Source organism: Zootoca vivipara, chromosome 2 (assembly GCF_965207765.1).
Source record: "Zootoca vivipara chromosome 2, rZooViv2.hap1.1, whole genome shotgun sequence".
NCBI lineage: Eukaryota > Metazoa > Chordata > Lepidosauria > Squamata > Lacertidae > Zootoca > Zootoca vivipara.
The window spans coordinates 113,654,695-113,676,742 of NC_142584.1; the positions used below are offsets into that span (position 1 = coordinate 113,654,695).

Below are 22,048 nucleotides of genomic sequence, written 5' to 3' on the forward strand. Positions count from 1 at the left end.
ATACTATTACAGGTTGTTGCATAGCTGTCAAGTTTTTCCTTTTCTCGTGAGGAAGCCTATTCAGCATAAGGGATTTTCCCTTTAAAAAAAAGGGAGAACTTGACAGCTATGGGTTGTTGGGCGGGGTGCTCTAGCTTACAGCAACCCGGCAGTGTAGTCCAACGTTGCAGGTTGGTGTTTAGACTGAGATAGACTCGCAGAATTATAAAACACTAGAGTTGGATGGGACCCAAAAGGTCATCTAGTCCAACCCCCTGCAATGGGCGGGTTAATTGCAACAGCAACCCTGCAGTATAGGAGCATCGTTAGCATATCCCCTTTCCAGGCTGGAGGTGGGGCTGGAGCTGAGTTGCTACTACACAAAAGCCTTGCAGTGTAGTCCAGTGCTGCAATGACCCCCGCATCTCAGCCATGAGAGACCGAGATTTCCGCACGCAACAACCCTGCAATGTAGTTTGGTTTTAGGTCGGGAGCTCAGGTTGGGGCTGGTTTGCTGCCGTTGAAACCCTAAAGAATACGAGTCGCGTGAAATATTAAGCGGCACCGGGTTAACCAGTGGAACTCACTGCCACTGTCTTAGATGCGCTGAAAAGGGGATTAGACCAATTAACGGAGGAGAAGGCTTTCAACGGCCACTGTTAATGATAATTATATACTGTATGCTACTTCTTCAGGATCAGAAATGGTACCAGTGGCTGGGGATCAGGAGAAGTGGAGCACTTTTAGGGTCACGTTCTGCCTTCGAGCTTCCCAAAGGCTGACCACTGTTGGAAACTGGGTACTAAGGAGGCCTTTATTCTCATCCAGCAAGGCTCTTATTACATGCAAACGAGGCCCATCTATGCTGCTGTAGGTTGTCTTGAGGAAGGTGGGGGGGGGGCTTTACCCAATTACAGCTACAATAAAATATTGGTTGGGCAGTGGGTTTTTGGGGGGGGGGTGGAGAGTGTGGTCCACCTAGAAGTTGTTGGGACTCCTATCTCACATCATCCAGCATGGCCAATGGTCGGGGATGATGGAAGTTGCAGTCCAGCAAAAGCTGGAAGGTTATAGGTTTCCCCTCCATCTTCGAAACCAGAAACGCAGACTGTGTGTCACTCTTTACTTTTCTGAAAGAAAATCTCTACGGTGCAGGCTCTCCCACAAATCATTGGTGGCCAGACATTACATAGATTCATAGAAAGCCGCTATTGGCTCATAGAGATAGAAAAGGGTTGAGTCACAAACTGCCCCATCGGCTTCCGGTTTGGGAGCTCCATTCATTTTATTCTGTTGAAAGTGATCAAAGCCCCGAGCGCCTTCTGAAAGAAAATATAATGTAGGGGCATAGGAAGCTTCCTTCTACAAGAGTCCAAATGGCTCAGTTCTGCAGCAGCTCTCCAGGCTTTCAGACTGGAGGATCTCTATCAGCCAGGTTACAGCCAGGGATTGAATCTGGGACGCAGGCAGATACTCCGCCCCTTAGCTATGATCCGCCGCCCCCACCCCAGAAAGTGCTTGCTATTGGTTGAGTGGTGCACATTTTTTTCCTGCAATTTAATGTCTGGTCTCTTATTTTGATGCATTCTCTGATGATTTCAGGTGCAAGTTTACTCGGAAGTAGGTCCCACTGTCTACAATGGGGTGGGGCTTGCAGTTCAATCCTATCATACTTGTCTACTCAGAAGCAAATTCATTAAATTCAGTGGGGCTTGCTCCCAGGTAAGTAAGTGTAGGATTGCAGCCAGTGGGAGAGTAAGCCCCGCAGAAATGAGTGAGACTTGCTTCCAAGCAGATAAGTATTACTACAGGAAGCAAAGTCCCCCCTTAAAAAATGAGTCTATTTTTTGCCCCCCCCCCCCCCAGCCTGCCCTTTGGGTAATAAAAGCGCCCATTCAGTACAAGGTCATGTGGTTTAGCATTCAAACCCTAACTCAGCCAGGTAGTAAGTGAACTTGGGGCAGTTAGCCTAACTTTCTTTACAGGATTATTTTGAGGATAAAACAAGGAGAGAGAACCAGTGTGCCACCTTGAATTCCTCGGAGGCTTATCGTTGTAATAATACCAATCCATTCTTATAATAAATACTACCTAACATTTGTATAGCGCTTTCAAGTGCTCAAAAGTGCTTGACACCCGTCTAGTTGTAAGCCTTCACAACAACCCTGTGAGGCAAGCCAGCATGATTCTGACCCAGTCTGCAAGGGACATGCCTGGAGATTCCAGGGATTGAACCTATAGCCCTCTGTGGAACATCCCACAAAGTTACAGCCCTCTGGAATTTTCTGGCTGATTTTGATCCTCCTCTTGCAATTTCTCACTGACATAAGGGGCACTGGGATTAAACAAGTATTCTTTAAAAAGGACGGAAAATGCATCCCAAATGAAGGGATAGTTATTGTAATAAGGGACAACCGGGGCAGAGTGCTGCCACAGCACAGAACTGGATCAGCACTGGCTGCAGAATTCTGCTTCCTGCAACTCTCCACTTGCTTTCTTTTAAAATAATAATTCAGGTTTCTAGTCCTTATGAGTGCAAGTATGTGCATGAAAAGTTGGGGCAATGCATGTTGAAGCATCAAAAGGCAGAGATGCCGAACAGGATTGCTTCAGGTCAGCACACATTTGTGTGTGTGTATGCATGCTTAAGTGGAAAAAATGGAATATGCAAAATAAGAGCAATGACATGCAGATTTTGCAAAATTTGCATAACACACATGTTGCAGAACTCAGCTTAAGGTGAAAAAAGCGGTGTTTTTTATTTATTTAAACACGGAGTGCCCACAAACAGCCCTGGGACCAACCCAACGGTTTGCGACTCCTGTGACGCATGGCTTCTTTCGTGCCTCGTACAGTCGGCAGCACGAGCAAAGCTTTTCTCGCAGTGCGAGCACCGATGCGCTTTCTGCCGCGTGTGGGTCTTCTTATGCTCGCTGAGACTTGACCCGGCGCCGAAGCTCTTCCCGCACTCCAGGCACATGTAGGGCTTCTCCCCCGTGTGCCTCCTCTGATGAGTGACAAGGTCCGTCCTCCTGCTGAACTCCTTCCCGCAGACGGAGCATCTGTAGGGCTTCACTCCCGTGTGGGTCCTCTCGTGGTTGGTGAGCTGCGATCGCTGGCAGAAGCTCTTCCCACACTCCCCACACTTGTAGGGCTTCTCCCCCGTGTGGATCCTCTCGTGCTTCATGCACGTGGAGCTCTGGCTGAAGCTCTTCCCACAGTGCGAGCACCGGTACGGCTTTTCCCCGGTGTGGGTCCTCTTGTGCGTGTTCAGGTTAGACCTGTCGCTGAAGCTCCTCCCGCACTCGGCACACATGTAGGGCTTCTCCCCCGTGTGGACTCTCTCGTGCGACATGAGGTGCGGCTGCCGGCTGAAGCTCTTCCCGCAGTCGGGGCACTTGTACGGCTTCTCCCCCGTGTGCATCTTTTTGTGGGTGATGAGGCGGGATTGGTAGCTAAAGCTTCGCCCGCAGTCCAGGCACTCGTACGGCTTCTCTCCGGCGTGAATCCTCTTGTGGGTGAGCAATTCAGCCCTCCACCGAAAGGCCTTCCCGCACTCTGGGCATGTCTTTTCTCTCCCGCCTTTGGTGAGCTTCTCTTGTACCTGTGTGTTGCCGCACGGCTCATAGAAGTGCTGGTAACAAACAATGGGTGCTGCCTCTCTTTCCGTATTCGAGTGGCCCCCTTGCCGGCTCACCGAAACTTTGCCCTGATCCGGACGCTGGGGAACGTTTGGCTCAACGTTCCCCGGCAGGACCCAGTACGGATGGAGATCCCCGGCCATTTCTGGGTGGTCAGTCTCTTCCTCCCAGCGCCTCTTGCCACCTGCTTGGACAAAAATAAACCCCAAAGGTGAGCACTCTCCTGCTCCGGGGAGAAAAAGGGGGCTACAGGGCACAGAAACTGAGTCAGGGCACTGGTCCAAATAGCTCAGTGTTAACTGCAATGACTGGCAGCTGCTCTCCAGGGATGGAGTTGGGGGACATTTCCAGCCCTACCTCGAGATGCTGAGGATTAAACCTGGGACAAAGCAGATGGTGTGCTACTGAGCTAGGCGGGGTATTATTATTATTATTATTATTATTATTATTATTATTATTAAATGAAAGCTCAGGGTCTAGGGCACCACAGTGACAACCCCTGTTTTATGGTATTTGTTCAGGACCTGCTAAAAATATTACTAAAGTTAATTCATGTACCAAAAATGGATTAAGGTGTGGAATAAATACAAACATAAATTAAGTCCAGGGTCTTTTCACTTTTGACGAAAGCTTTTTGCAACAAGGAAATGCAAAGAATTGGGGAATTTAATTAGGGGATTCAATTAAGACATAGTCTGACATTATCGGCAATATGGGACAGACCCAACCTCCATTTCCCCAATATTTACACGCTAGGCTTGTAGTCTTCACTTTGACTGCAAGGGATGGGCACCAACAGAATAGGATTCACTGACTATGAAGGGAACAAACAAAAAAGGATTAAGCAAAATAGACGAAAATATTCTAGATACAGTGGAACCTTGGAAGCCGAACACCTGTAAACTCAAATGTTTCGGCTCCTGAACGATCAAAAACCAAAGTGATTGTTCCAGTTTTCGAATTATTTTCCGAAGCCGAGTGGCTGGCGTGGCTCCCGCGGCTTCTGATTGGCGGCAGGATGTTCCTGCAGCCAATCGGAAGCCGCGCCTTGGAAGGCGAACGGACTTCCGGAACGGATTCCGTTCAACTTCCAAGGTACAACTGTATACATCTAACACATAATTCTTAGCAGCATAGTTGAGAAAGGGATTTGGGGCAGGGAATTTCGTTGGAACGATGACAGCACATTGTCAACCAGGGGCAATGCCTGCCTTCCAAACAGACACTATTATTACTCAAGCGATTTTTCTTTGCATAAATAAATTGATTTTTATTTACTTTCTAACATTTTTATCCCATTCTCCCTCCAAAGAGGTTGAGAGACAGCATGCAAGGCCCCTCCCCATTTCATTTTCACAACAACCCTGTGAAGTAGGAGAGAGAGCGAGACCAGGCCCCATGCAGAGGGCTTCATGCGTGAATGAGGACTGAACCTCAGGCCTCCTGAAGCTATGTACCATTTCATTTGTTAATTTCCACATTTATATAGTCACCCCATGACAAGAGGTCCCTGGGAGAAGAAAAAGCACATTTAAAATACAATATCAAACAACAAAAACTCCTAACAAGTTAATTAAAAAGCTGAAACACAATTAAGAAGCACCGATAAAAACTCAGTTTATAACTGAGAGGCCCAGACTATAAAAGGTCAGTTATTTAAAGGGCCCAATAGGTAGCACCAGGCAAATTAAACCTCTCTGGGAGAGCCAGTGTGGTGTAGTGGTTAAGAGCGGTAGACTTGTAATCCGGGGAACCGGGTTTGCGTCTCCACTCCTCCACATGCAGCTGCTGGGTGACCTTGGGCTAGTCACACTTCTCTGAAGTCTCTCAGCCCCACCCATCTCACAGGGTGTCTGTTGTGGGGGAGGAGGGGAAAGGAGATTGTTAGCCGCTTTGAGACTCCTTCGGGTAGTGATAAAGCGGGATATCAAATCCAAACTCTTCTTCTTATTATTATTCAAGTACCAGGGTCCCACTTCTAAAAAGGTCCTGTCCCTAGTGGGGACTCTCATCCCTTCATCTGGCGGGAAATCTCTGAGTAGGGCCTCTGAGGAGGATCTTAAAAGTTCAGGTGAGGTACAATATGGGAGAAGGCACTCGACAAACACAGGCATCGTCTCCTAATGATGTCAGCTATGCATTCCTCTTGACACAGAATTTGTTCCCGACCTTTCAGCAGTCCTGCAATGTCTTTTTGGAATGGATTCTCTCATGTGCAGTAAGGCTTGGTCTCTGGGCGAAGGTCTTCCCACAGTCCAAGCACTTGTAAGGCTTCTCCCCTGTATGTATCCTTTCGTGCGTGTTCAGGTTGGAGCGATGGCTGAAGCTCTTCCCACAGCCAGAGCAGTTATACGGCTTCTCTCTCGTGTGGGTCCTCCGGTGAACGAAGAAAGCAGATTTGTCGCGGAAGCACTTCACGCAATCCGGGCACTCGTGGGGCCTCTCCCCCGTGTGGATTCTCTGGTGCGAAAGGAGGCTGGAGCTCTGAGAGAAGCTCTTCCCGCACTCAGCGCATGTGTAGGGCCTCTCTCCTGTGTGGGCCCGTTTGTGTGCTGTCAGGGACGACCGGTCGCTGAAGCTTTTCTCGCACTCCAAGCACTTGAACGGCTTCTCTCCCGTGTGGATCCGCTCATGAGTAATCAAGTTGGAGCGATGGCTGAAGCTTTTCCCACAGTCCGAACACTGATAGGGCTTTTCCCTCGTGTGTGTCCTCTGGTGCACATCCAAAGCGGATCTGTCCCGGAAGCTTTTGGTGCAGTTGGGGCACTTGTGTGGCTTCTCTCCCGTGTGGATTCTCTGATGTCGAATAAGGACCGACTTGTGCCGGAAGCTTTTCCTGCAGACCGAGCAGCTGTAGGGTTTCTCTCCCGTGTGGATCCTCTGGTGTATAAGGAGCCCCGTTCTCCTGCTAAGGCTTTGCCCGCAGATTGGGCACTTGCACAGCTTCTCTTGCCCAAGGTTTATTTCGTTTTCAGAATCGTGTCCAAGCGCTTTCCTGCATTCAAGGTCGGCCTTTGCTCCCTTGCCATTTCCCTCCAGTCCTTTCTCATCTCCCCAATAATTCGTGACTGCACCCCTTTCCTTCCCCTCTTGGATTTCAGAAGTTGCTCCCCGAATCGGGCACTGGGCAATGCTCCGTTTATCCCTTTCTGCCAATATCCCACGTGGATCTTCTTCCCCGGGACGTCCTGTCCAATTTTGCTCCATCACAAATGGCCTCTTCTGTTCATCTGCTGGAAGAAGCAGAGCGTCCAAATGTCAGTCTCTCTGTGCTAAGGGATAAAGGAACAACAGGCCAAGCTCAACACCAGGAAGGAAGATCGAGGCAGAGCATCTGCTTTGCATGCAGAAAGTCCCAGTCTGGGAAAGATTCCTTGTCTGAAACCCTGGAGAGCTGCTGCCAGTCAGAGCAGGCAATGCTGAGCTAGATGGGAGCAATGTTCTGACTCAGTATAAGGCAGCTTCCTGAGGAAAGTGGAGCCATGGTACTCCCTGCCACAGTTAAATCCTTGTGGCGATACAAGTAGCAGTCGCCAAAGAGGGATTAGGTATCAGTAATCTCAGTTGTTGCCTGCTGATTATGCCAGACCCGATCTCCATTTTGTTCCTGGCTTCAGTCTTGAACCACTACTGGTGGGCCTTGAGCTCTCTCAAACATGTTCTGGGGCTGAATGGTTTGAGAACCTTTGCCCTAAAATTCTAGATAAATGCTAATTAGGAGGTTTCCTAAAAGGCGAGTTAGCTAGTCCTATTCAGCATTAACCCACCAAATTTAATGGACATGACTAACAGGCTCATTCATTTCAATGGTCTAACCTAGGCATCTCCAAATTTCGGCCCTCCAGATGTTTTTGGACTACAATTCCCATAATCCCTGACCACTGGTCCTCTTAGCTAGGGATCATGGGAGTTGTAGGCCAAAACATCTGGAGGGCCGAAGTTTGGGGATGCCTGGTCTAACCTGACTCTGATGTGAATTATGACTACTATTAGCAATAGGTAAGTTAAAAATTTATATCATCACCATCATCAATATGAAAATACAGTGGTACCTTGGTTTGCAAACAGTCTGGTTTGCATATGTTTTGGGTGACAAACACGCCAAACCCAGAAGTGCGTGTCCCGGTTTGCAAACTTTTTTTTGGATTACAACCCATTTTTTTGGATTACAAACAAAAATATTTTGGAAGCCCTTATAAATATTTTGGCAAAAGCACACCTTGGGTTACAACCAGTTTTGGTTTACAAACAGACCTCCGGAACGGGTTATGGTTGTAAACCGAGGTACCACTGTAATAATAAATGGGACCTACAACAAAATATCACAATGTGTTTGTTTATTTAAGATTGTAAATAAATTTACAATAAGATTGTAAATAAACTTCTTCCCAAAACATGTTTCCAAAACAGAGTACAGCAGAAGTATCAGAAAACAAAATCTATAATAGAAATAAATATATACTGTATATTTCTGCGTATAAGACTACTTTTTAACCCAGGAAAATCTTCTCAAAAGTCAGGGGTCGTCTTATACGCCGGGTCGTATTTCTTATATGGTGAGTATATTCCAAACTCTATATTTTAACGGGGAAAGTTGGGGGTCGTATTATATGCCCAGTCGTCTTAGATGCCGGAATATACGGGTACATAGCAATTTAAAGGCAGACCTTGAAAACGCCAAATTACACAAATTTAGTACACGCTGTAAAATTGCTGAGCCACATCTCTTCCAGCCGGCCACTTCGACTTGCCCTGCCCCCAGTGTTCCATTGTTTCTTTTCTAACAGACACTCAATGGTTAGTTACAGCAGTGTTTCCCAACCTTGTGCCTCCAGATGTTTTGGGACTACAACTCCCATCATCCCTAGCTAGCAAGACCAGTGGTCAGGAATGATGGGAATTGTAGTCCGAAAACAGCTGGAGGCTCAAGGTTGGGAAACACTGAGTTACAGAGCATGCTCACTCTCTATTTAGCTAGGTACAAGGAGAGGTTGCTGCCCCATTAGGCAATTTATGTAGTTCTTATTGGAGGGAGGGACATATTTCTCAACCACCTCCTGGGGTAACTGTAGCTGGTAATCAGGTGCAAAGCATCCTTACCTGCATAGGTGGCGTCTCTGTCCCCCTCCTGCTTGACCTCTCTGCAGAGCACCGCCTGCCAGGTGTCTGACGGAGCCTGCTCTGCCTCTGAAGACTGGGCAGCTACCTCCTTAGACACCCCTGCCACCTGGAAAAATAAAAGCAGAAATAGAAATTAAGCAGCTGCTGAGGCCCGTTGGCATAAAAAGGTCTTCAATAGTCAAAAGTGAAGGTGTCTGCTGTTTCTGTCCTGGAAGAAAGTGCTCATTCACAGCATACCTTTTAAGTGCTATGATACCACTTTAAACAGTCATGGCTTCCCCCAAAGAATCCTGGGAAATCTAGTTTGTCTCCCTGCTTATTTAACTTATATGCAGAATTCATCATGCGAAAGGCTGGACTAGATGAATCCCAAACCAGAATTAAGATTGCCGGAAGAAATATCAACAACCTCAGATATGCAGATGACACAACCTTGATGGCAGTAAGTGAGGAGGAATGAAAGAACCTTTTAATGAGGGTGAAAGAGGAGAGCGCAAAATGTGGTCTGAAGCTCAACATCAAAAAAACCAAGATCATGGCCACTGGTCCCATCACCTCCTGGCAAATAGAAGGGGAAGAAATGGAGGCAGTGAGAGATTTTACCTTCTTGGGCTCCTTGATCACTGCAGATGGTGACAGCAGTCACAAAATTAAAAGACGCCTGCTTTCTGGGAGAAAAGCAATGACAAACCTAGACAGCATCTTAAAAAGCAGAGACATCACCTTGCCGACAAAGGTCCGTATAGTTAAAGCTATGGTTTTCCCAGTAGTGATGTATGGAAGTGAGAGCTGGACCATAAAGAAGGCTGATCACCGAAGAATTGATGCTTTTGAATTATGGTGCTGGAGGAGACTCTTGAGCAGGGGTCCCCAAACTACGGCCCCCGGGCCGGATGCGGCCCAATCGGCCTTCCAATCCGGCCCGCGACGACTCCCGCCGCCTGCTGCCGCCGCCCGCTCTCACGGCGCGCGGCGCAGCGACGATCTAAAAAATCGGCAAAAAATCGCCGAAAATCCTTTGTGCGCATGCGTATGGGCCTCTCCCGACCCGGAAGAGGTCATTTCTGGTGCACTTCCGGGTCGGGGGAGGCCCATACGCATGCGCACAAGCGATTTTTGGCGATTTTTTCCCGCCCGTGTGCGTGTGCGCACGGGCGCGCACTCCCCCGCCCTCCGGCCCGCTGCGCGCGCACTCCCCTACCCTCCGGCCCACCGCGCGGTCGGCGCGGCGGGCACCGGCCCGCCGCGCAGAAAGTCTGGGGACCCCTGCTCTTGAGAGTCCCATGGACTGCAAAAAGATCAAACCTATCCATTCTGAAGGAGATCAGCCCTGAGTGCTCACTGGAAGGACAGATCCTGAAGCTGAGGCTCCAATACTTTGGCCACCTCATGAGAAGAGAAGACTCCCTGGAAAAGACCCTGATGTTGGGAAAGATTGAGGGCACAAAGAGAAGGGGACGACAGAGGATGAGATGGTTGGACAGTGTTCTCAAAGCTACGAACATGAGTTTGACCAAACTGCGGGAGGCAGTGGAAGACAGGAGTGCCTGGCGTGCTCTGGTCACAAAGAGTCAGACACGACTAAATGACTAAACAACAAGAAAGGCTGCTCAGAGCTCTTTGGAGACACCCTACTCCCCTCCCAGAGCTATAATTCCCAGAGTTCCCGGGAAAAGGGATTGTTAATAAACCACTCTGGGAATTGTAGCTGTGGGAGTAGGGAAGCAGTCTCCTAAGAACTCTCAGCACCCTTAAGTAGCTCCCAGGATTCTTCGGGAGAAGCCATGGCTGTTCTAAATCTGTATTAACCAGGTTTTTCTTGCAAGCCCAGAGGGTGGCAACAGGAGAACGGGGCCTTCCCCGTCTGTGGAATGCTCTCCCAGGGAAGTTCACCTGGCGTTCAGGAGCCAAAACATTCGAGTCGCAAGGTATTCGTCAACCAATCTACGACTGTATATAAATTCATTTATTATTATTACAGTCATACCTCATGTTGTGTCCGCTTCAGGTTGTGTCTTTTCAGCATGCGAACGCAGCAAACCCAGAAGTATTTACTTCTGAGTTTCGCCGCATGCGCAGAAGTGTTCTGCGCGCTTTGCGCACGCGCAGCAGCACTCTACCGCGCTTTGCGCATGCACAGAAGGGCTCAATTGTGCTTTGCGCGTGCGCAGAAGCGCCGCTCTAGTTGCGGGCTTTTCAGGGTGCAAACGGCACCCCGGAACAGATTGTGTCCACAACTACAGGTACCACTGTATTATTATTATTTTTATTATTGGCCAAAAAATGAGCTGGCTGAAACCACCTGGCTCACCTCCTCTTCCCATCTCTCCTCCTCTCGGGATTGTTGCAGCAGGAAGTCCTCAGCCAGGGCCACTGCTTGTGCGCAGGACTCCGGGCTTCCCTCCCTGACCCAGGCCTGGACTTCCGGAGGCAGAACGGTCAGAAATTGCTCCAACACCAGCAGCTCCAGGATCTGCTCCTTGGTGTGCCTCTCCGGCTGCAGCCACTGTCGGCAAAGGTCCCGGAGGCGGCTGCAAACCTCTCGGGGCCCCTCGGCCGCCCGGTAGCAAAACTGCCGGAAGTGCTGGCGGACACTCTCTGCATCCAGGTCCTCTTCCTTTACCATCCCAGGAACAAGGACCTCGCCTTCGGTCCCCGAGTTCTTATGGGCTTCACCGCTGGGCAGGAGTTGAGCCCCTTCCTGTCTCCTCAGCTGCAGGCCTGTCTCCGACACTCCCTCAAAGGGAGGCAGATCGGCCTGAGAAACATCCCTCAGTCCAGGTTCCGGCTGTGGGGCCTTTCCTTGTTCCGAGTGCGGGGACTGTACCGCCCTCAGAAACCGCTGCCACTGAGTCTCCCAGCATCCTTGCGCTGCCCCCTCGCGCTCCCATTTGACATGGTGCAGTGCGGCACCCTCCCAGAATCCCTTGGCACTCTCAGGCTGGGCGGCACGAGGCTCTTTCCCTATGCCGTTCCCTGTCTCGGTGTCCACTGGGTCCTGCTTCTCAGTCTTCACACCCAACTTTCTGATCGTCTCTGCGGCAAAATCGGATGCATCGCCATGATCTTCCGCCATTTTGGTTCCGGGGCCAGGGCTGGCCTGAATTGGGGTGTGTGAAATGAGCCTCCCACCAAATCAAGTGCGGAAATGGCAGGCCCTCCAGAGTTCACAGCTGGATTCTAGGTCGGGATCCTTTGCCTGAGGGAAAAAGAAAGAACGAAAGAACATTTCTGAATCGGAGAGGATAAGCAGGACCCGCAACAAAATTTTGCAGCGCCAACTGGGAACTGATAACATGAGTTTCCTTCTCCCAGGGTGTAAAGAGTGCTGCCAATCAATGCTGATTATTGCTTCTTCTTTAGATCTGTTATTCGCTTGTTGCCCGGAGGTCTCAAAGTGACTTGAAAAACACAAATAAATGTATGTTACTATTCCAAATGTATGTTATTCCAAAATGGCAAAAAATGGCTGGAAGAATTAAAAATCAGGAGCAAAATTTTAATAAGGAATTGGGGAAAATATATAATTTACATTAAAAATCATTGTAAACAATTAAAATTATTAGTAGGATTGGAATGAAACTTGTAGTTTAATGTCAAACTATGGTTGTAATGGAGATTTAATAGATTTAATAGATTAATTTGGATTAATAGAAAAGATGCAGGAGGGAAAAAGTTAACATAAGGACCCACAAAGGGGAGGAGGCAAGTCCAGGGGAATCTTTGAAATTCTCTTTTTATTTTTTTTGTTTGACAAATGTTTGTAAATTTCAAAATCTGAAAAATTATATGAAAAAAGGAGAAACACATAAATGTATTTACCCCTTCAAAACCAAACCACACCACTCCTCACCATACCTGCCAAGTTCCGGACGTGAAGATCCAGGATCGGCAGCGCACGCATGACCGGAAGTTGCGTGACGCAACTTCCGGTGGCGCTTCGCCCTTCTATGGGCACCAGAAAATGGCGCCAGCGCCGGAAGTCGCTTCCGCGCATGACCAGAAACACGTAAAATCGACTTCCGGCGCCGGCGCCACCATTTTCTGATGCCCATAGAAGGGCAAAGCGCCACCGGAAGTCGCGTCACGCAACTTCCGGTCATGCGCGGAAGCGACTTCCGGCGCCGCCATTTTCTGGTGCCCATAGAAGGGCAAAGCGGCACCAGAAAAATGGCCGCCGGGCCGAAGCCGATTTAAGGGACAATACCGGGATTTTAACCTAAACGGGAGACCGCCGGGAAACGGCAAGAAAAAAGGGGTTTTCCCGGCGGATACGGGATACTTGGCAGCTATGCTCCTCACCCCCTGGACTGAGATTGTTTTACTTTCTCGATATGGCTTAGATCGAAGTTCCATGTCCCCATAAAGTGACTCGCTATTTCTTTGCAATGAAAGGCAGCCCCGAAATTTATTATTTTTACAAAAATGAAACAAATGCCCAGGAGCACCATTTGTGCTCTGAAGCCCTCCACCCGAGGTGCCTGCCTGCATCTATCAATCAGTATTTACTGATTATTTTTCCCAGTTAAAGCTTTCTGCTGGCTTGGTTTCCAGATGTTGCATGCCGCCTTGGAATGTTTTGAGGAAAGCAGGGTTTAGGAATTCATAAATCACTGCCCAGAGATGGAAAAAGTTGCAGTATCAGCCAAGGAAGAGTGGCTAATTAAATTAACAGATTATGCCGAAATGGCAAGGTTAACAGGTGCAATAAGAAACCGAGAAGAATTTTTTTTAAATTAAAAATTGGGGAGAATTTGTGGAATATTTGAAAAAACTTATTTATGCAAATAAGCTCATCAGCAGGATTAATGTAAAACAAGCAGTTAGATGTATTGTTCCGAAAAAGAATAAGTTAAAGATGGAGTAATGTGGTGTTATAAGAAAAATGCAGTATGAAAATTAAAACTAAAAAGAAACCACAAAGGGGGTGGGGTGGGGAAGGAAGTGAAATATATGTGTATAAGAAACGTGTGGGGTTTGTATTTTTGTAATTTGTTTGGCTGCATATCTTTGAAAAATCCCATACATTTCTAGAACACATATATTTGACTCCCCCCACCTTTCGTGGCTTCTTTTTTATTTCTGTGTATCTATATCTATCTATCTATATCTAGAAATTCGTATATCACATCTTCCTTTCCCTTTCCCTCCGCCTCTCTTTTGCACTGCATGCAGCCCCAGCTCCCGGCCCCTTGCAAGCGACTTAACTCACCTGATCCCTCAAATCCCAGGAGATCCTCCCGCTTTCCGGAGATGCAATATGCAGTATATACATAAAAGCTCCTTTGGGTCTCCCCTCTCCCACCAGGCTTCCCCCAGGAGAGGCGGAGCAGGAAGTGACTCCGCACAGGCGCAACTTTCTCCCCGTTTGCGAGGAAGTCTTTATAAGGACCGACCCTTTCGGCTTCGCCCCTTTGGGGGTTGCAACCTGCACAAAACTGGGGTGGATCCCAATATCATCCCCGCCCCCGACCCTGGGAGAAACAAAGACCCGCGAGGCCGGGGGTGGGGGGTGGAAGAAATTCCTGGGAGAGGAAAGGGGGATTTTGCATTCCTGGCTTGGATTGGAAACGCGTGTCTCTCCCCCCCCTTTTTTTTGTTTTCTTGCTGCTGGACTCCAGCTCCCATCAGCCCCAGCTTACCATGGCTAGTGCTGAAGGATGACGGGAGTTGTAGTACTAAAACAGAACCAAGGCTGCTCCGGTTCCAATTCCAAGAATTGGAAGAGCCCCCCCCCCAAGGGTCATCTATTCTAGTCAACCCCTTGCAATGCAGGAAGCTTAACTAAAGCTTAAAAGGTAAAGGTAAAGGGACCCCTGACCATTAGGTCCAGTCGTGACCGACTCTGGGGTTGCGCGCTCATCTCGCATTATTGGCCGACGGAGCCGGCGTATAGCTTCCAGGTCATGTGGCCAGCATGACAAAGCCGCTTCTGGCAAACCAGAGCAGCACATGGAAACGCCGTTTACCTTCCCGCTGTAGCGGTTCCTATTTATCTACTTGCATTTTGACGTGCTTTCGAACTGCTAGGTTGGCAGGAGCTGGGACCAAGCAACGGGAGCTCACCCCGTCACAGGGATTCGAACCGCCAACCTTCTGATCAGCAAGCCCTAGGCTCAGTGGTTTAACCACAGCGCCACCTGGGTCCCTTTAATTGGAAGAGCCCCCCCCCCAAGGGTCATCTATTCTAGTCAACCCCTTGCAATGCAGGAAGCTCAACTAAAGCTTACTGAACTTAATGAGTAGCTCACTTAGAATCATAGAATCATAGAGTTGGAAGAGACCACAAGGGCCATCCAGTCCAACCCCCTGCCAAGCAGGAAACACCATCAAAGCATTCTTGACATATGCCTGTCAAGCCTCTGCTTAAAGACCTCCAAAGAAGGAGACTCCACCACACTCCTTGGCAGCAAGTTCCACTGTCGAACAGCTCTCACTGTCAGGAAGTTCTTCCTAATGTTTAGGTGGAATCTTCTTTCTTGTAGATTGAATCCATTGCTCCGTGTCTGCTTCTCTGGAGCAACAGAAAACAACCTTTCACCTTCAGGATGAAAACAACTCAGGATCCCCAGCTCCTCAGGTTCGTTTGATTTGTTTGCTAAGCCTTTTGCTGTACTCATGAAGACAGGAAACATTGCCAGCAAAATTGCCCCAATTCCATGCCCCCTATGTGTGGATTTCCTAGAAGCATCTGGCCACTATATAGTAAGGCCAATACTATGAGATGAAGCCCCTGGTAGGGCAAGGAAAAATAATTGCCAACTTGCCCTCCTCCCCAGCACCTGCCTTTGGCTGCTGTCAGCTTCCTCTTGAGAGACACGAAGGAAGCAACAATGAACCATCCATCCCAGGAATAGCTAACCTGAGGCCTTCCAGATGTTGATGAACTACAACTCCCAGCAGCCGCAAGCAGTGCAGCCAATGCCCAGGGGTGATGGGAACTGTAGTTCAGGAACACCTGGAGGGCCGCAGGTTTGCCACCCTTGATCTAGCCTGAAATTCCAACACACCCTGACCTGACTGGCATTTGTTGGCATGAACTGTTGTCTCCTTGGAGGGCAGCATGACTCAAATCAGGTTCATTCTTTTGTATTTACTTCAGTAACCTCTGCACTTGAGGATTAAGCCTATATTATTTTACTGTGATACTAAATGTACCGTGTTGATTTGGTTGCATCTGAATTCGTTGACATTTGTTGCAGCAAATTGGCAGGTTTTTGTTTTTGTTTTAAAATAAATTAACTGTAATGTATATTGAGAAGACGTTAATGTTCATTGTGAGTGGCTTTGGGGCAAAGCTTCCTGAGACAGCGACATTTGAAGAAGAAACTAAACTAAGCTGTGCAAAACTTGATGTAGGACTAAATAGACCGTTGGCTTTCCTGATAAAGTTGTACCTTGGTTCTCGAACAGAATGCGTTCCGGGAGTCCATTCGACTCCTCGAACTGTTCAAAAACCAAGGTGCGGCTTCCGATTGGCTGCAGGAACGTCCTGCAGCCAATCGGAAGCTGCGGAAGCCATGCCACAAACTCGGCTTCCAAAAATCGTTTGAAAGCCGGAACACTCACTTCCAGGTTTTGATAGTTTGGGAGCCAAGGTGTTTGAGATCCAAGGTACGACTGTATTCTTAAGTGGCTCTTTTATTCCTACAGGATTTAATTACTGAATGATACGGAAAGGACCTTTTCAAGGTGGTCTCTCCATATGCTATGAGATTTGACTGCAGCCTGGCACCCTCCCCTTCCTTTTATGCCACAGATAAAAAGCACATTCTTCTCCTGATTTTCCTCTTTGCCACTCAATAACAGTGGCAAATGGTAACAAAATAGAGATCTCTAAAAGCAGACTCAGGACCTTATTTTATTTTCCAGCTGGGGTTGCCCAGTGAGGTAGTTTTCCCCACCCTCTGAGCCAATCTCCCCTTCCTCTTTCAAATGGCTTCTCGCGTGTACAAGGAGATTTGGCTTCTGAGTGAAGCCCTTTCCGCACTCCAGGCACTTGTATGGCTTTACCCCAGTGTGGGTTCTTTCGTGCTTGAGAAGGTTGGAGCGATGGCTGAAGCTCTTCTCGCAGGCCGAGCACTGAAACGGTTTCTCCCTTGTGTGCGTCCTGTGGTGAACGACGAAGGCCGACTTGTCCCGGAAGCTTTTGGGGCAGTCTGGGCACTGGAAGGGTTTTTCTCCCGTGTGGATCTTCTCGTGCTGAACCAGGCCGGCGTTCTGAGAGAAACATTTCCCGCACTCGGCACACTCGTACGGCTTCTCGCCCGTGTGGGCTCGCTTGTGTTTCATGAGGGACGACCCGTCGCCAAAACTCTTCCCGCACTCTCCGCACTTGTACGGCTTCTCTCCCGTGTGGATCCTTTCGTGCGCGAGGAGGTTCGTGCGATGCCGGAAGTTCTTCCCGCACCCAGAGCACGGGTACGGTTTCTCCTCGGTGTGGATCCTTCTGTGCACAAGGAAAGCGGATTTGTTCCTGAAGCTTTTGGCGCAATCGGGGCACTCGTGCGGCTTCTCTCCTGTGTGGATTCTCTGGTGCCGAATAAGATCGAACCTCTGCCTGAAACTTTTCCCGCAGTCTTGGCAGTGATAGGGCTTCTCTCCCGTGTGGATCCTCTGGTGAGCCACAAGCCCAGTACGCCTGCTAAAGCTCTGTCCGCAGTCCAGGCAAGCAAAGGGCTTCTCTTGCGTGTGGGTTCTCTCATGTGCCGTAAGATGCGATCGCTGGTTGAAGTTTTTCCCGCAGTCCGGGCAGTTGAAGGGCTTCTCCCCGGTGTGGATTCTCTGATGGGCAACCAGGACATTCCTCCTGCAGAAGCTCTTCCCACAGTCAGAGCAGATGTAGGGTTTATCTCCTGAGTGCATTCTCTGGTGTTCTGTGAGCTCCTCCTTGCAGCGAAAGGACTTTCCACACTCAGCGCATGTCTCACCCTTGAGGAATCTTTGCTGGACTGGCATGGCAGGGAGCTGGAAATGAATGGATTTGCCTTCTTCATTATGGGGGTGAGTTTCCTGCTGGTTTTCAGATGCTTCTACCCAGTCAGCATATCGGGATACAGTCTGTTCTGCTCTCTCTGGCAGTATGCAACGTGGTTCTGCTTCTTCAGGATTGACTGGCACGATCTCCTCCTCCTCACCATCTGTTAGAGGGGGGAAAGGGATCCTTAGAAAGAGAGATTTTCCTTCCCCAGGGAAAAAGGAGGGCCTGGATCATCAAATAAGGGGTCTGGGGCCCAGTTATTTGAAGGACCACCTACAGGAACACACACAGGCCCTAAGAGTGGCCTCAGAGATCCTGTTTGCTAGTGCACCTGTAAGGTCAGTTAGATTGGTGGGCACTAGATCTCAAGCCAGAGCCTTTATTGTGGTGGCCCCTCACTTGCATAACTCGCTCCGCCAAGAGAACTCCCCCCAGCCAAAGACTCCTTACCCAGCCAAGGGGCATCAGCAGCTGTATCCTCCTGCTTGACCACTCTGATGAGCGGCCACTCGCCAGAGTCTGACAGAGCCCCATCAGCCTCAGGGGAATCATCCGCTTTCTCCTTGAAGGGCCAGAGGACCTGAAACAGCAGAAAGAACGAGACAAAGAAATGGGTGCGAATGGCCTGAGATTCAGGGGTGGGGAACCTCTGGAGCTTCTCCAGATGCTATGGGACTCCAATTCCCAGGGGTCAGGGGTCAGGGGAACAGGAGTCAAGCAAGATCTGGAGGGCCACAGGCTTCCTGGCTTCAACTCAGTCAGGTCATTGGCCTAACTTTCACAGTATTGCCTACACTGACTGGCACCAGCTCTCTAGAATCTCAATGAGACCTTCTTCAGGCAAAGGCTGTCCTCTGCGCTGTCTTTGAAGGGGGATGCATTAAACACTCCAGCTGGTGCAGGATGTGGCAGCCCATCTCAAGACAGGGACTGGAGCACAGGAATCCATCACTCCTGCGTCCACATAGCCTCCCTCTTCTCTCTCAAGATGGTAGATACAGAGCCCTGAAGGGCCAGAGAGCAACACAGACTGCCTCTTCACAGCAGTGGAAGCTGATCCGTTAGGGCAGAGAGCGCGTTGCCCACCATCCCCCGTCTTCCCCCAGCATGTGGCGTTCTAAGGTACACTGCCTCGGAACCTGGAGGTTCTACTTTGCCAATAGAGCCAACCCCTGCTGATTCTGCCAGATCCCATTTTCGAACCATCTAAGGGAGCAGTCAATCCAATGCATATTTACAGTCAGCAAAAACTGCCCCTAACGGCTCGCCCTCTGGGCTCCTTGCCATCGTTCCTTTTGTTCTTCCCAGGACTGATCTCCTGCTCTCTCACCTGTTGTATTTCATGCTCGTTCTCCTGCTGCCTCTCCAGGAAATCCTCTGCCAGGCCGACTGCCTGACCGCAAGTCTCCGGCCCGCCTTCTCTGACCCAGTTCTGCATCTCCGGGGGCAGGACAGCCAGGAACTGCTCCAGGATCACCAGCTCCAGCATCTGCTCCTTGGTGCGCCTCTCTGGCTGCAGCCACCGGTGGCAGAGCCTCCACAGCATCCCACAGAGATCTCGCGGCCCCTCGGCCTCCTGGTAGAGGAACTGCCTGAAGCACAGGCGCTCCACCTCCTGGCTGGGAGCCTCCTTCTTCACTTCCCCACGCTCCAGGGCCAAAACGCTGTGGGTGGGCTGGGGGACGTCTCCTCCAGGGCCAGGCAGATGGCGGATCACCCTGCCTCGCCCAGACTGCAGCCCGATGTCTGATCGCCCTCCAAAGGAAGCCTGAGTGTCCCTTGGGCCATTGCTGTCCAGCTGCAGGCTTCCTGGTTCAGGCTGCGGAGACCGCACAGCCTTCAGGAGCCCCTGACACTGAGCTTCCCAGCACTCCTCCCGAGGCCCTTCCTCGGGTTCCTGCTTAATGTGCTCTGTTATGGGCCCTTCCCACAATTCCTTGAGGCTCCCTGAGCGGACGGCCAAGGGGCCTGTTCCTTCCTCCTCCTGGGCCTCCATCTTCACTGTGTCCTCCATCAGGGCATCTCGGGGGACGGCCCAGACAGCTGCGTTCCTGCGTTCGGATGCCATCACCTCTCTTAACTCCAGGGCTTGGCAGGGGTCACTCACACACTGCTATCCCATGTTTCTCGGTTATGTCAACTGCCAGGTCCAGGATTTTTTACAAGGCCTCTGCAAGGAAAGAGAATCAGTGGGAGCTGCAGCAAAAAGTTGCAGCGTGGAACACTCCTGCTCAGGATGCTCCATTCCGTTCTCTGCCCCCATGTTTTCCATCCCACCAATCATCAGCCAGTATTCCGTGCATACTGAGCATGCTCAGTCCTCTGGGAACTGTAGCTCTGTGAGGGGAATAGGGGGGTCTCCTAACAATCTCAGCACCCTTAACAAACTACAGTTCCCAGGATTCTTTGGGGGAAGCCATGACAGTTTAAAGTGGAATTACATTGTGCTAAATGCATAGTGCAGATGGCACCCTGATTACAGCCCTTTCACATGAGAGTCCAGTGTTCTGGTTTCCCACTGCACTTTCTCACATTCAGAAGCTGTTCATTTCATTTTTGCAGAGTGGGAGAAGGAGTTGCTGCCACTATTTTGAATCAACTGGCAATCAAGAAGCCTTAGAGACACTTAGTGATCTACTGCAAATCACCCCATCTGACTTCTGACCACCCCTGACATAATGTCCCTGAAGACAGATATAGGCAAGATATAGCCATGATGAAGAATAGTCCTTGATAGACTTTACGTTTAAAAGGGGTGGGGGTGGGATAGAGAAATCCACAGAGGATGTTCTAAAACTCACCACAGCTCCGTGGAACCTGCATGTTCAGGAGCAGTTTACCTGTGATCGCAAAATGCTGGAGGCAGACAGCAGCAAGAGATTTGCCGCTGCCTCGCTGCCTCTGAGCATCCCAGAGAAGTCTGGCTGCCCACTGTTGGGAGCAGGAGGCTGGTCTGGGGGGTTTGTCTGATCCAGCAGGGAGTCCTCTTAGACCCCTAAAGCAAACCTTCCTATTCCAGGTGAGCTCTCTGCTCCTCCCTCAAGGCTCTTCTCACTTACCGGATTCCCTCCCAGGAGCTGAAAATCTCTTTTTCCAGCCTCTACTTTGCAGCAAAGAAAAGCACCATAGAGTCGCTAAGGGGGAGAAAAGGAAGAGGGCCTTCAATAACAATTTCATCCGAAGTGTCGCTCTAGAAATCCCGACTCTCTAAGCTTAACCCTTTGTGACAATCAGAGCACAGAGTAGAAGATTAAAAGGATTCCCCCCTTCCCCCCCTATAATTTCTGTGTCATGAGAGAGGAAAAGCCAAAAGTTAAAAATAAATTGATCTGGAATAAATTCTAAATAAAACCAGCACTTAAAAGTATATTCCCCCCAAAATGCTAATTATAATTTATTGAATTTATATACCACCCTACAGTATACCCGGGGGTTGCAGGGCAGTTCACAGAATAAAATCAAGATATAAAACCACAAAATACTTAATACAAAATAAAAAAACAACCCAATAGCCCCCTCAAACACACACACACACACTTTAAAAGTGCATAGGATGTAAGTCAGATCAACCAAAGGCCTGCCAACTTTAACAAATCTGGGCAGTTATAGACCAAGTACACTAACCCATCTGTAGAAGAAAAAATGTTTTCCTCTGTCTGGAAGTGTATGTGAATTGAAATCCTTCCCTTGATTATGTTCACACCTTTTCCTCTCTGCACATGCCCAGGTGAAGGGAGAAGGAAGCAGCAGTTGCAGTCTTGGGATGTAGTTGGTCTGCCGTAGTCGAAACAAAATAAAAAAAATCCTTCCAGTAGCACCTTAGAGACCAACTAAGTTTGTCATTGGTATGAGCTTTCATGTGCATGTGTATCTGAAGAAGTGTGCATGCACACGAAAGCTCATACCAATGACAAACTTAGTTGGTCTCGCTGTGGGTTAAACCACAGAGCCTAGGGCTTGCTGATCAGAAGGTCGGCGGTTCGAATCCCCGTGAGGGGATGAGTTCCCGTTGCTCAGTCCCAGCTCCTGCCTACCTAGCAGTTTGAAAGCATGTCAAAGTGCAAGTAGATAAATAGGTACCGCTCCAAGCGGGAAGGTAACCGCCATTTCCGTATGCTGCTCTGGTTTGCCAGAAGCAGCTTAGTCATGCTGGCCACATGACCTGGAAGCTGTACGCTGGCTCCCTCTACCAATAAAGCGAGATGAGCACTGCAACCCCAGAGTCGTCCATGACTGGACCTAACGGTCAGGGGTACCTTTACCTTCACCTTAAGGTGCTACTGGAAGGTGTCTTGGGATGCTTCACCCAACTGTATTGTCATCTGGC

The 22,048-nt window shown here is 49.4% G+C and overlaps 2 protein-coding genes and 1 long non-coding RNA gene across 3 annotated transcripts; 1 reads left to right on the forward strand and 2 right to left on the reverse strand.

The window, feature by feature from the left end:
* Positions 1-2,713: 2,713 nt before the first annotated feature.
* On the reverse strand, positions 2,714-20,910 carry LOC118081168 (uncharacterized). Its single transcript, XM_035107442.3, has 6 exons — positions 20,781-20,910; positions 19,052-19,891; positions 18,172-18,301; positions 16,876-17,881; positions 5,884-6,522; positions 2,714-3,554 (listed from the first exon to the last, which is right to left on the reverse strand). The coding sequence occupies exons 2-6, from the start codon at positions 19,787-19,789 to the stop codon at positions 2,738-2,740; spliced, it is 3,330 nt and encodes a 1,109-aa protein (XP_034963333.3). The 5' UTR covers positions 19,790-19,891; positions 20,781-20,910; the 3' UTR covers positions 2,714-2,737.
* On the reverse strand, positions 4,864-14,334 carry LOC118081203 (uncharacterized). Its single transcript, XM_088664222.1, has 4 exons — positions 13,954-14,334; positions 11,053-11,940; positions 8,721-8,847; positions 4,864-6,892 (listed from the first exon to the last, which is right to left on the reverse strand). The coding sequence occupies exons 2-4, from the start codon at positions 11,815-11,817 to the stop codon at positions 6,879-6,881; spliced, it is 906 nt and encodes a 301-aa protein (XP_088520348.1). The 5' UTR covers positions 11,818-11,940; positions 13,954-14,334; the 3' UTR covers positions 4,864-6,878.
* LOC148687096 (uncharacterized) lies at positions 14,404-16,588 on the forward strand. The gene is made up of 3 exons (XR_015948568.1): positions 14,404-14,539; positions 15,227-15,321; positions 16,395-16,588. It is a non-coding gene; the product is annotated as an uncharacterized LOC148687096 (long non-coding RNA).
* Positions 20,911-22,048: the final 1,138 nt, after the last annotated feature.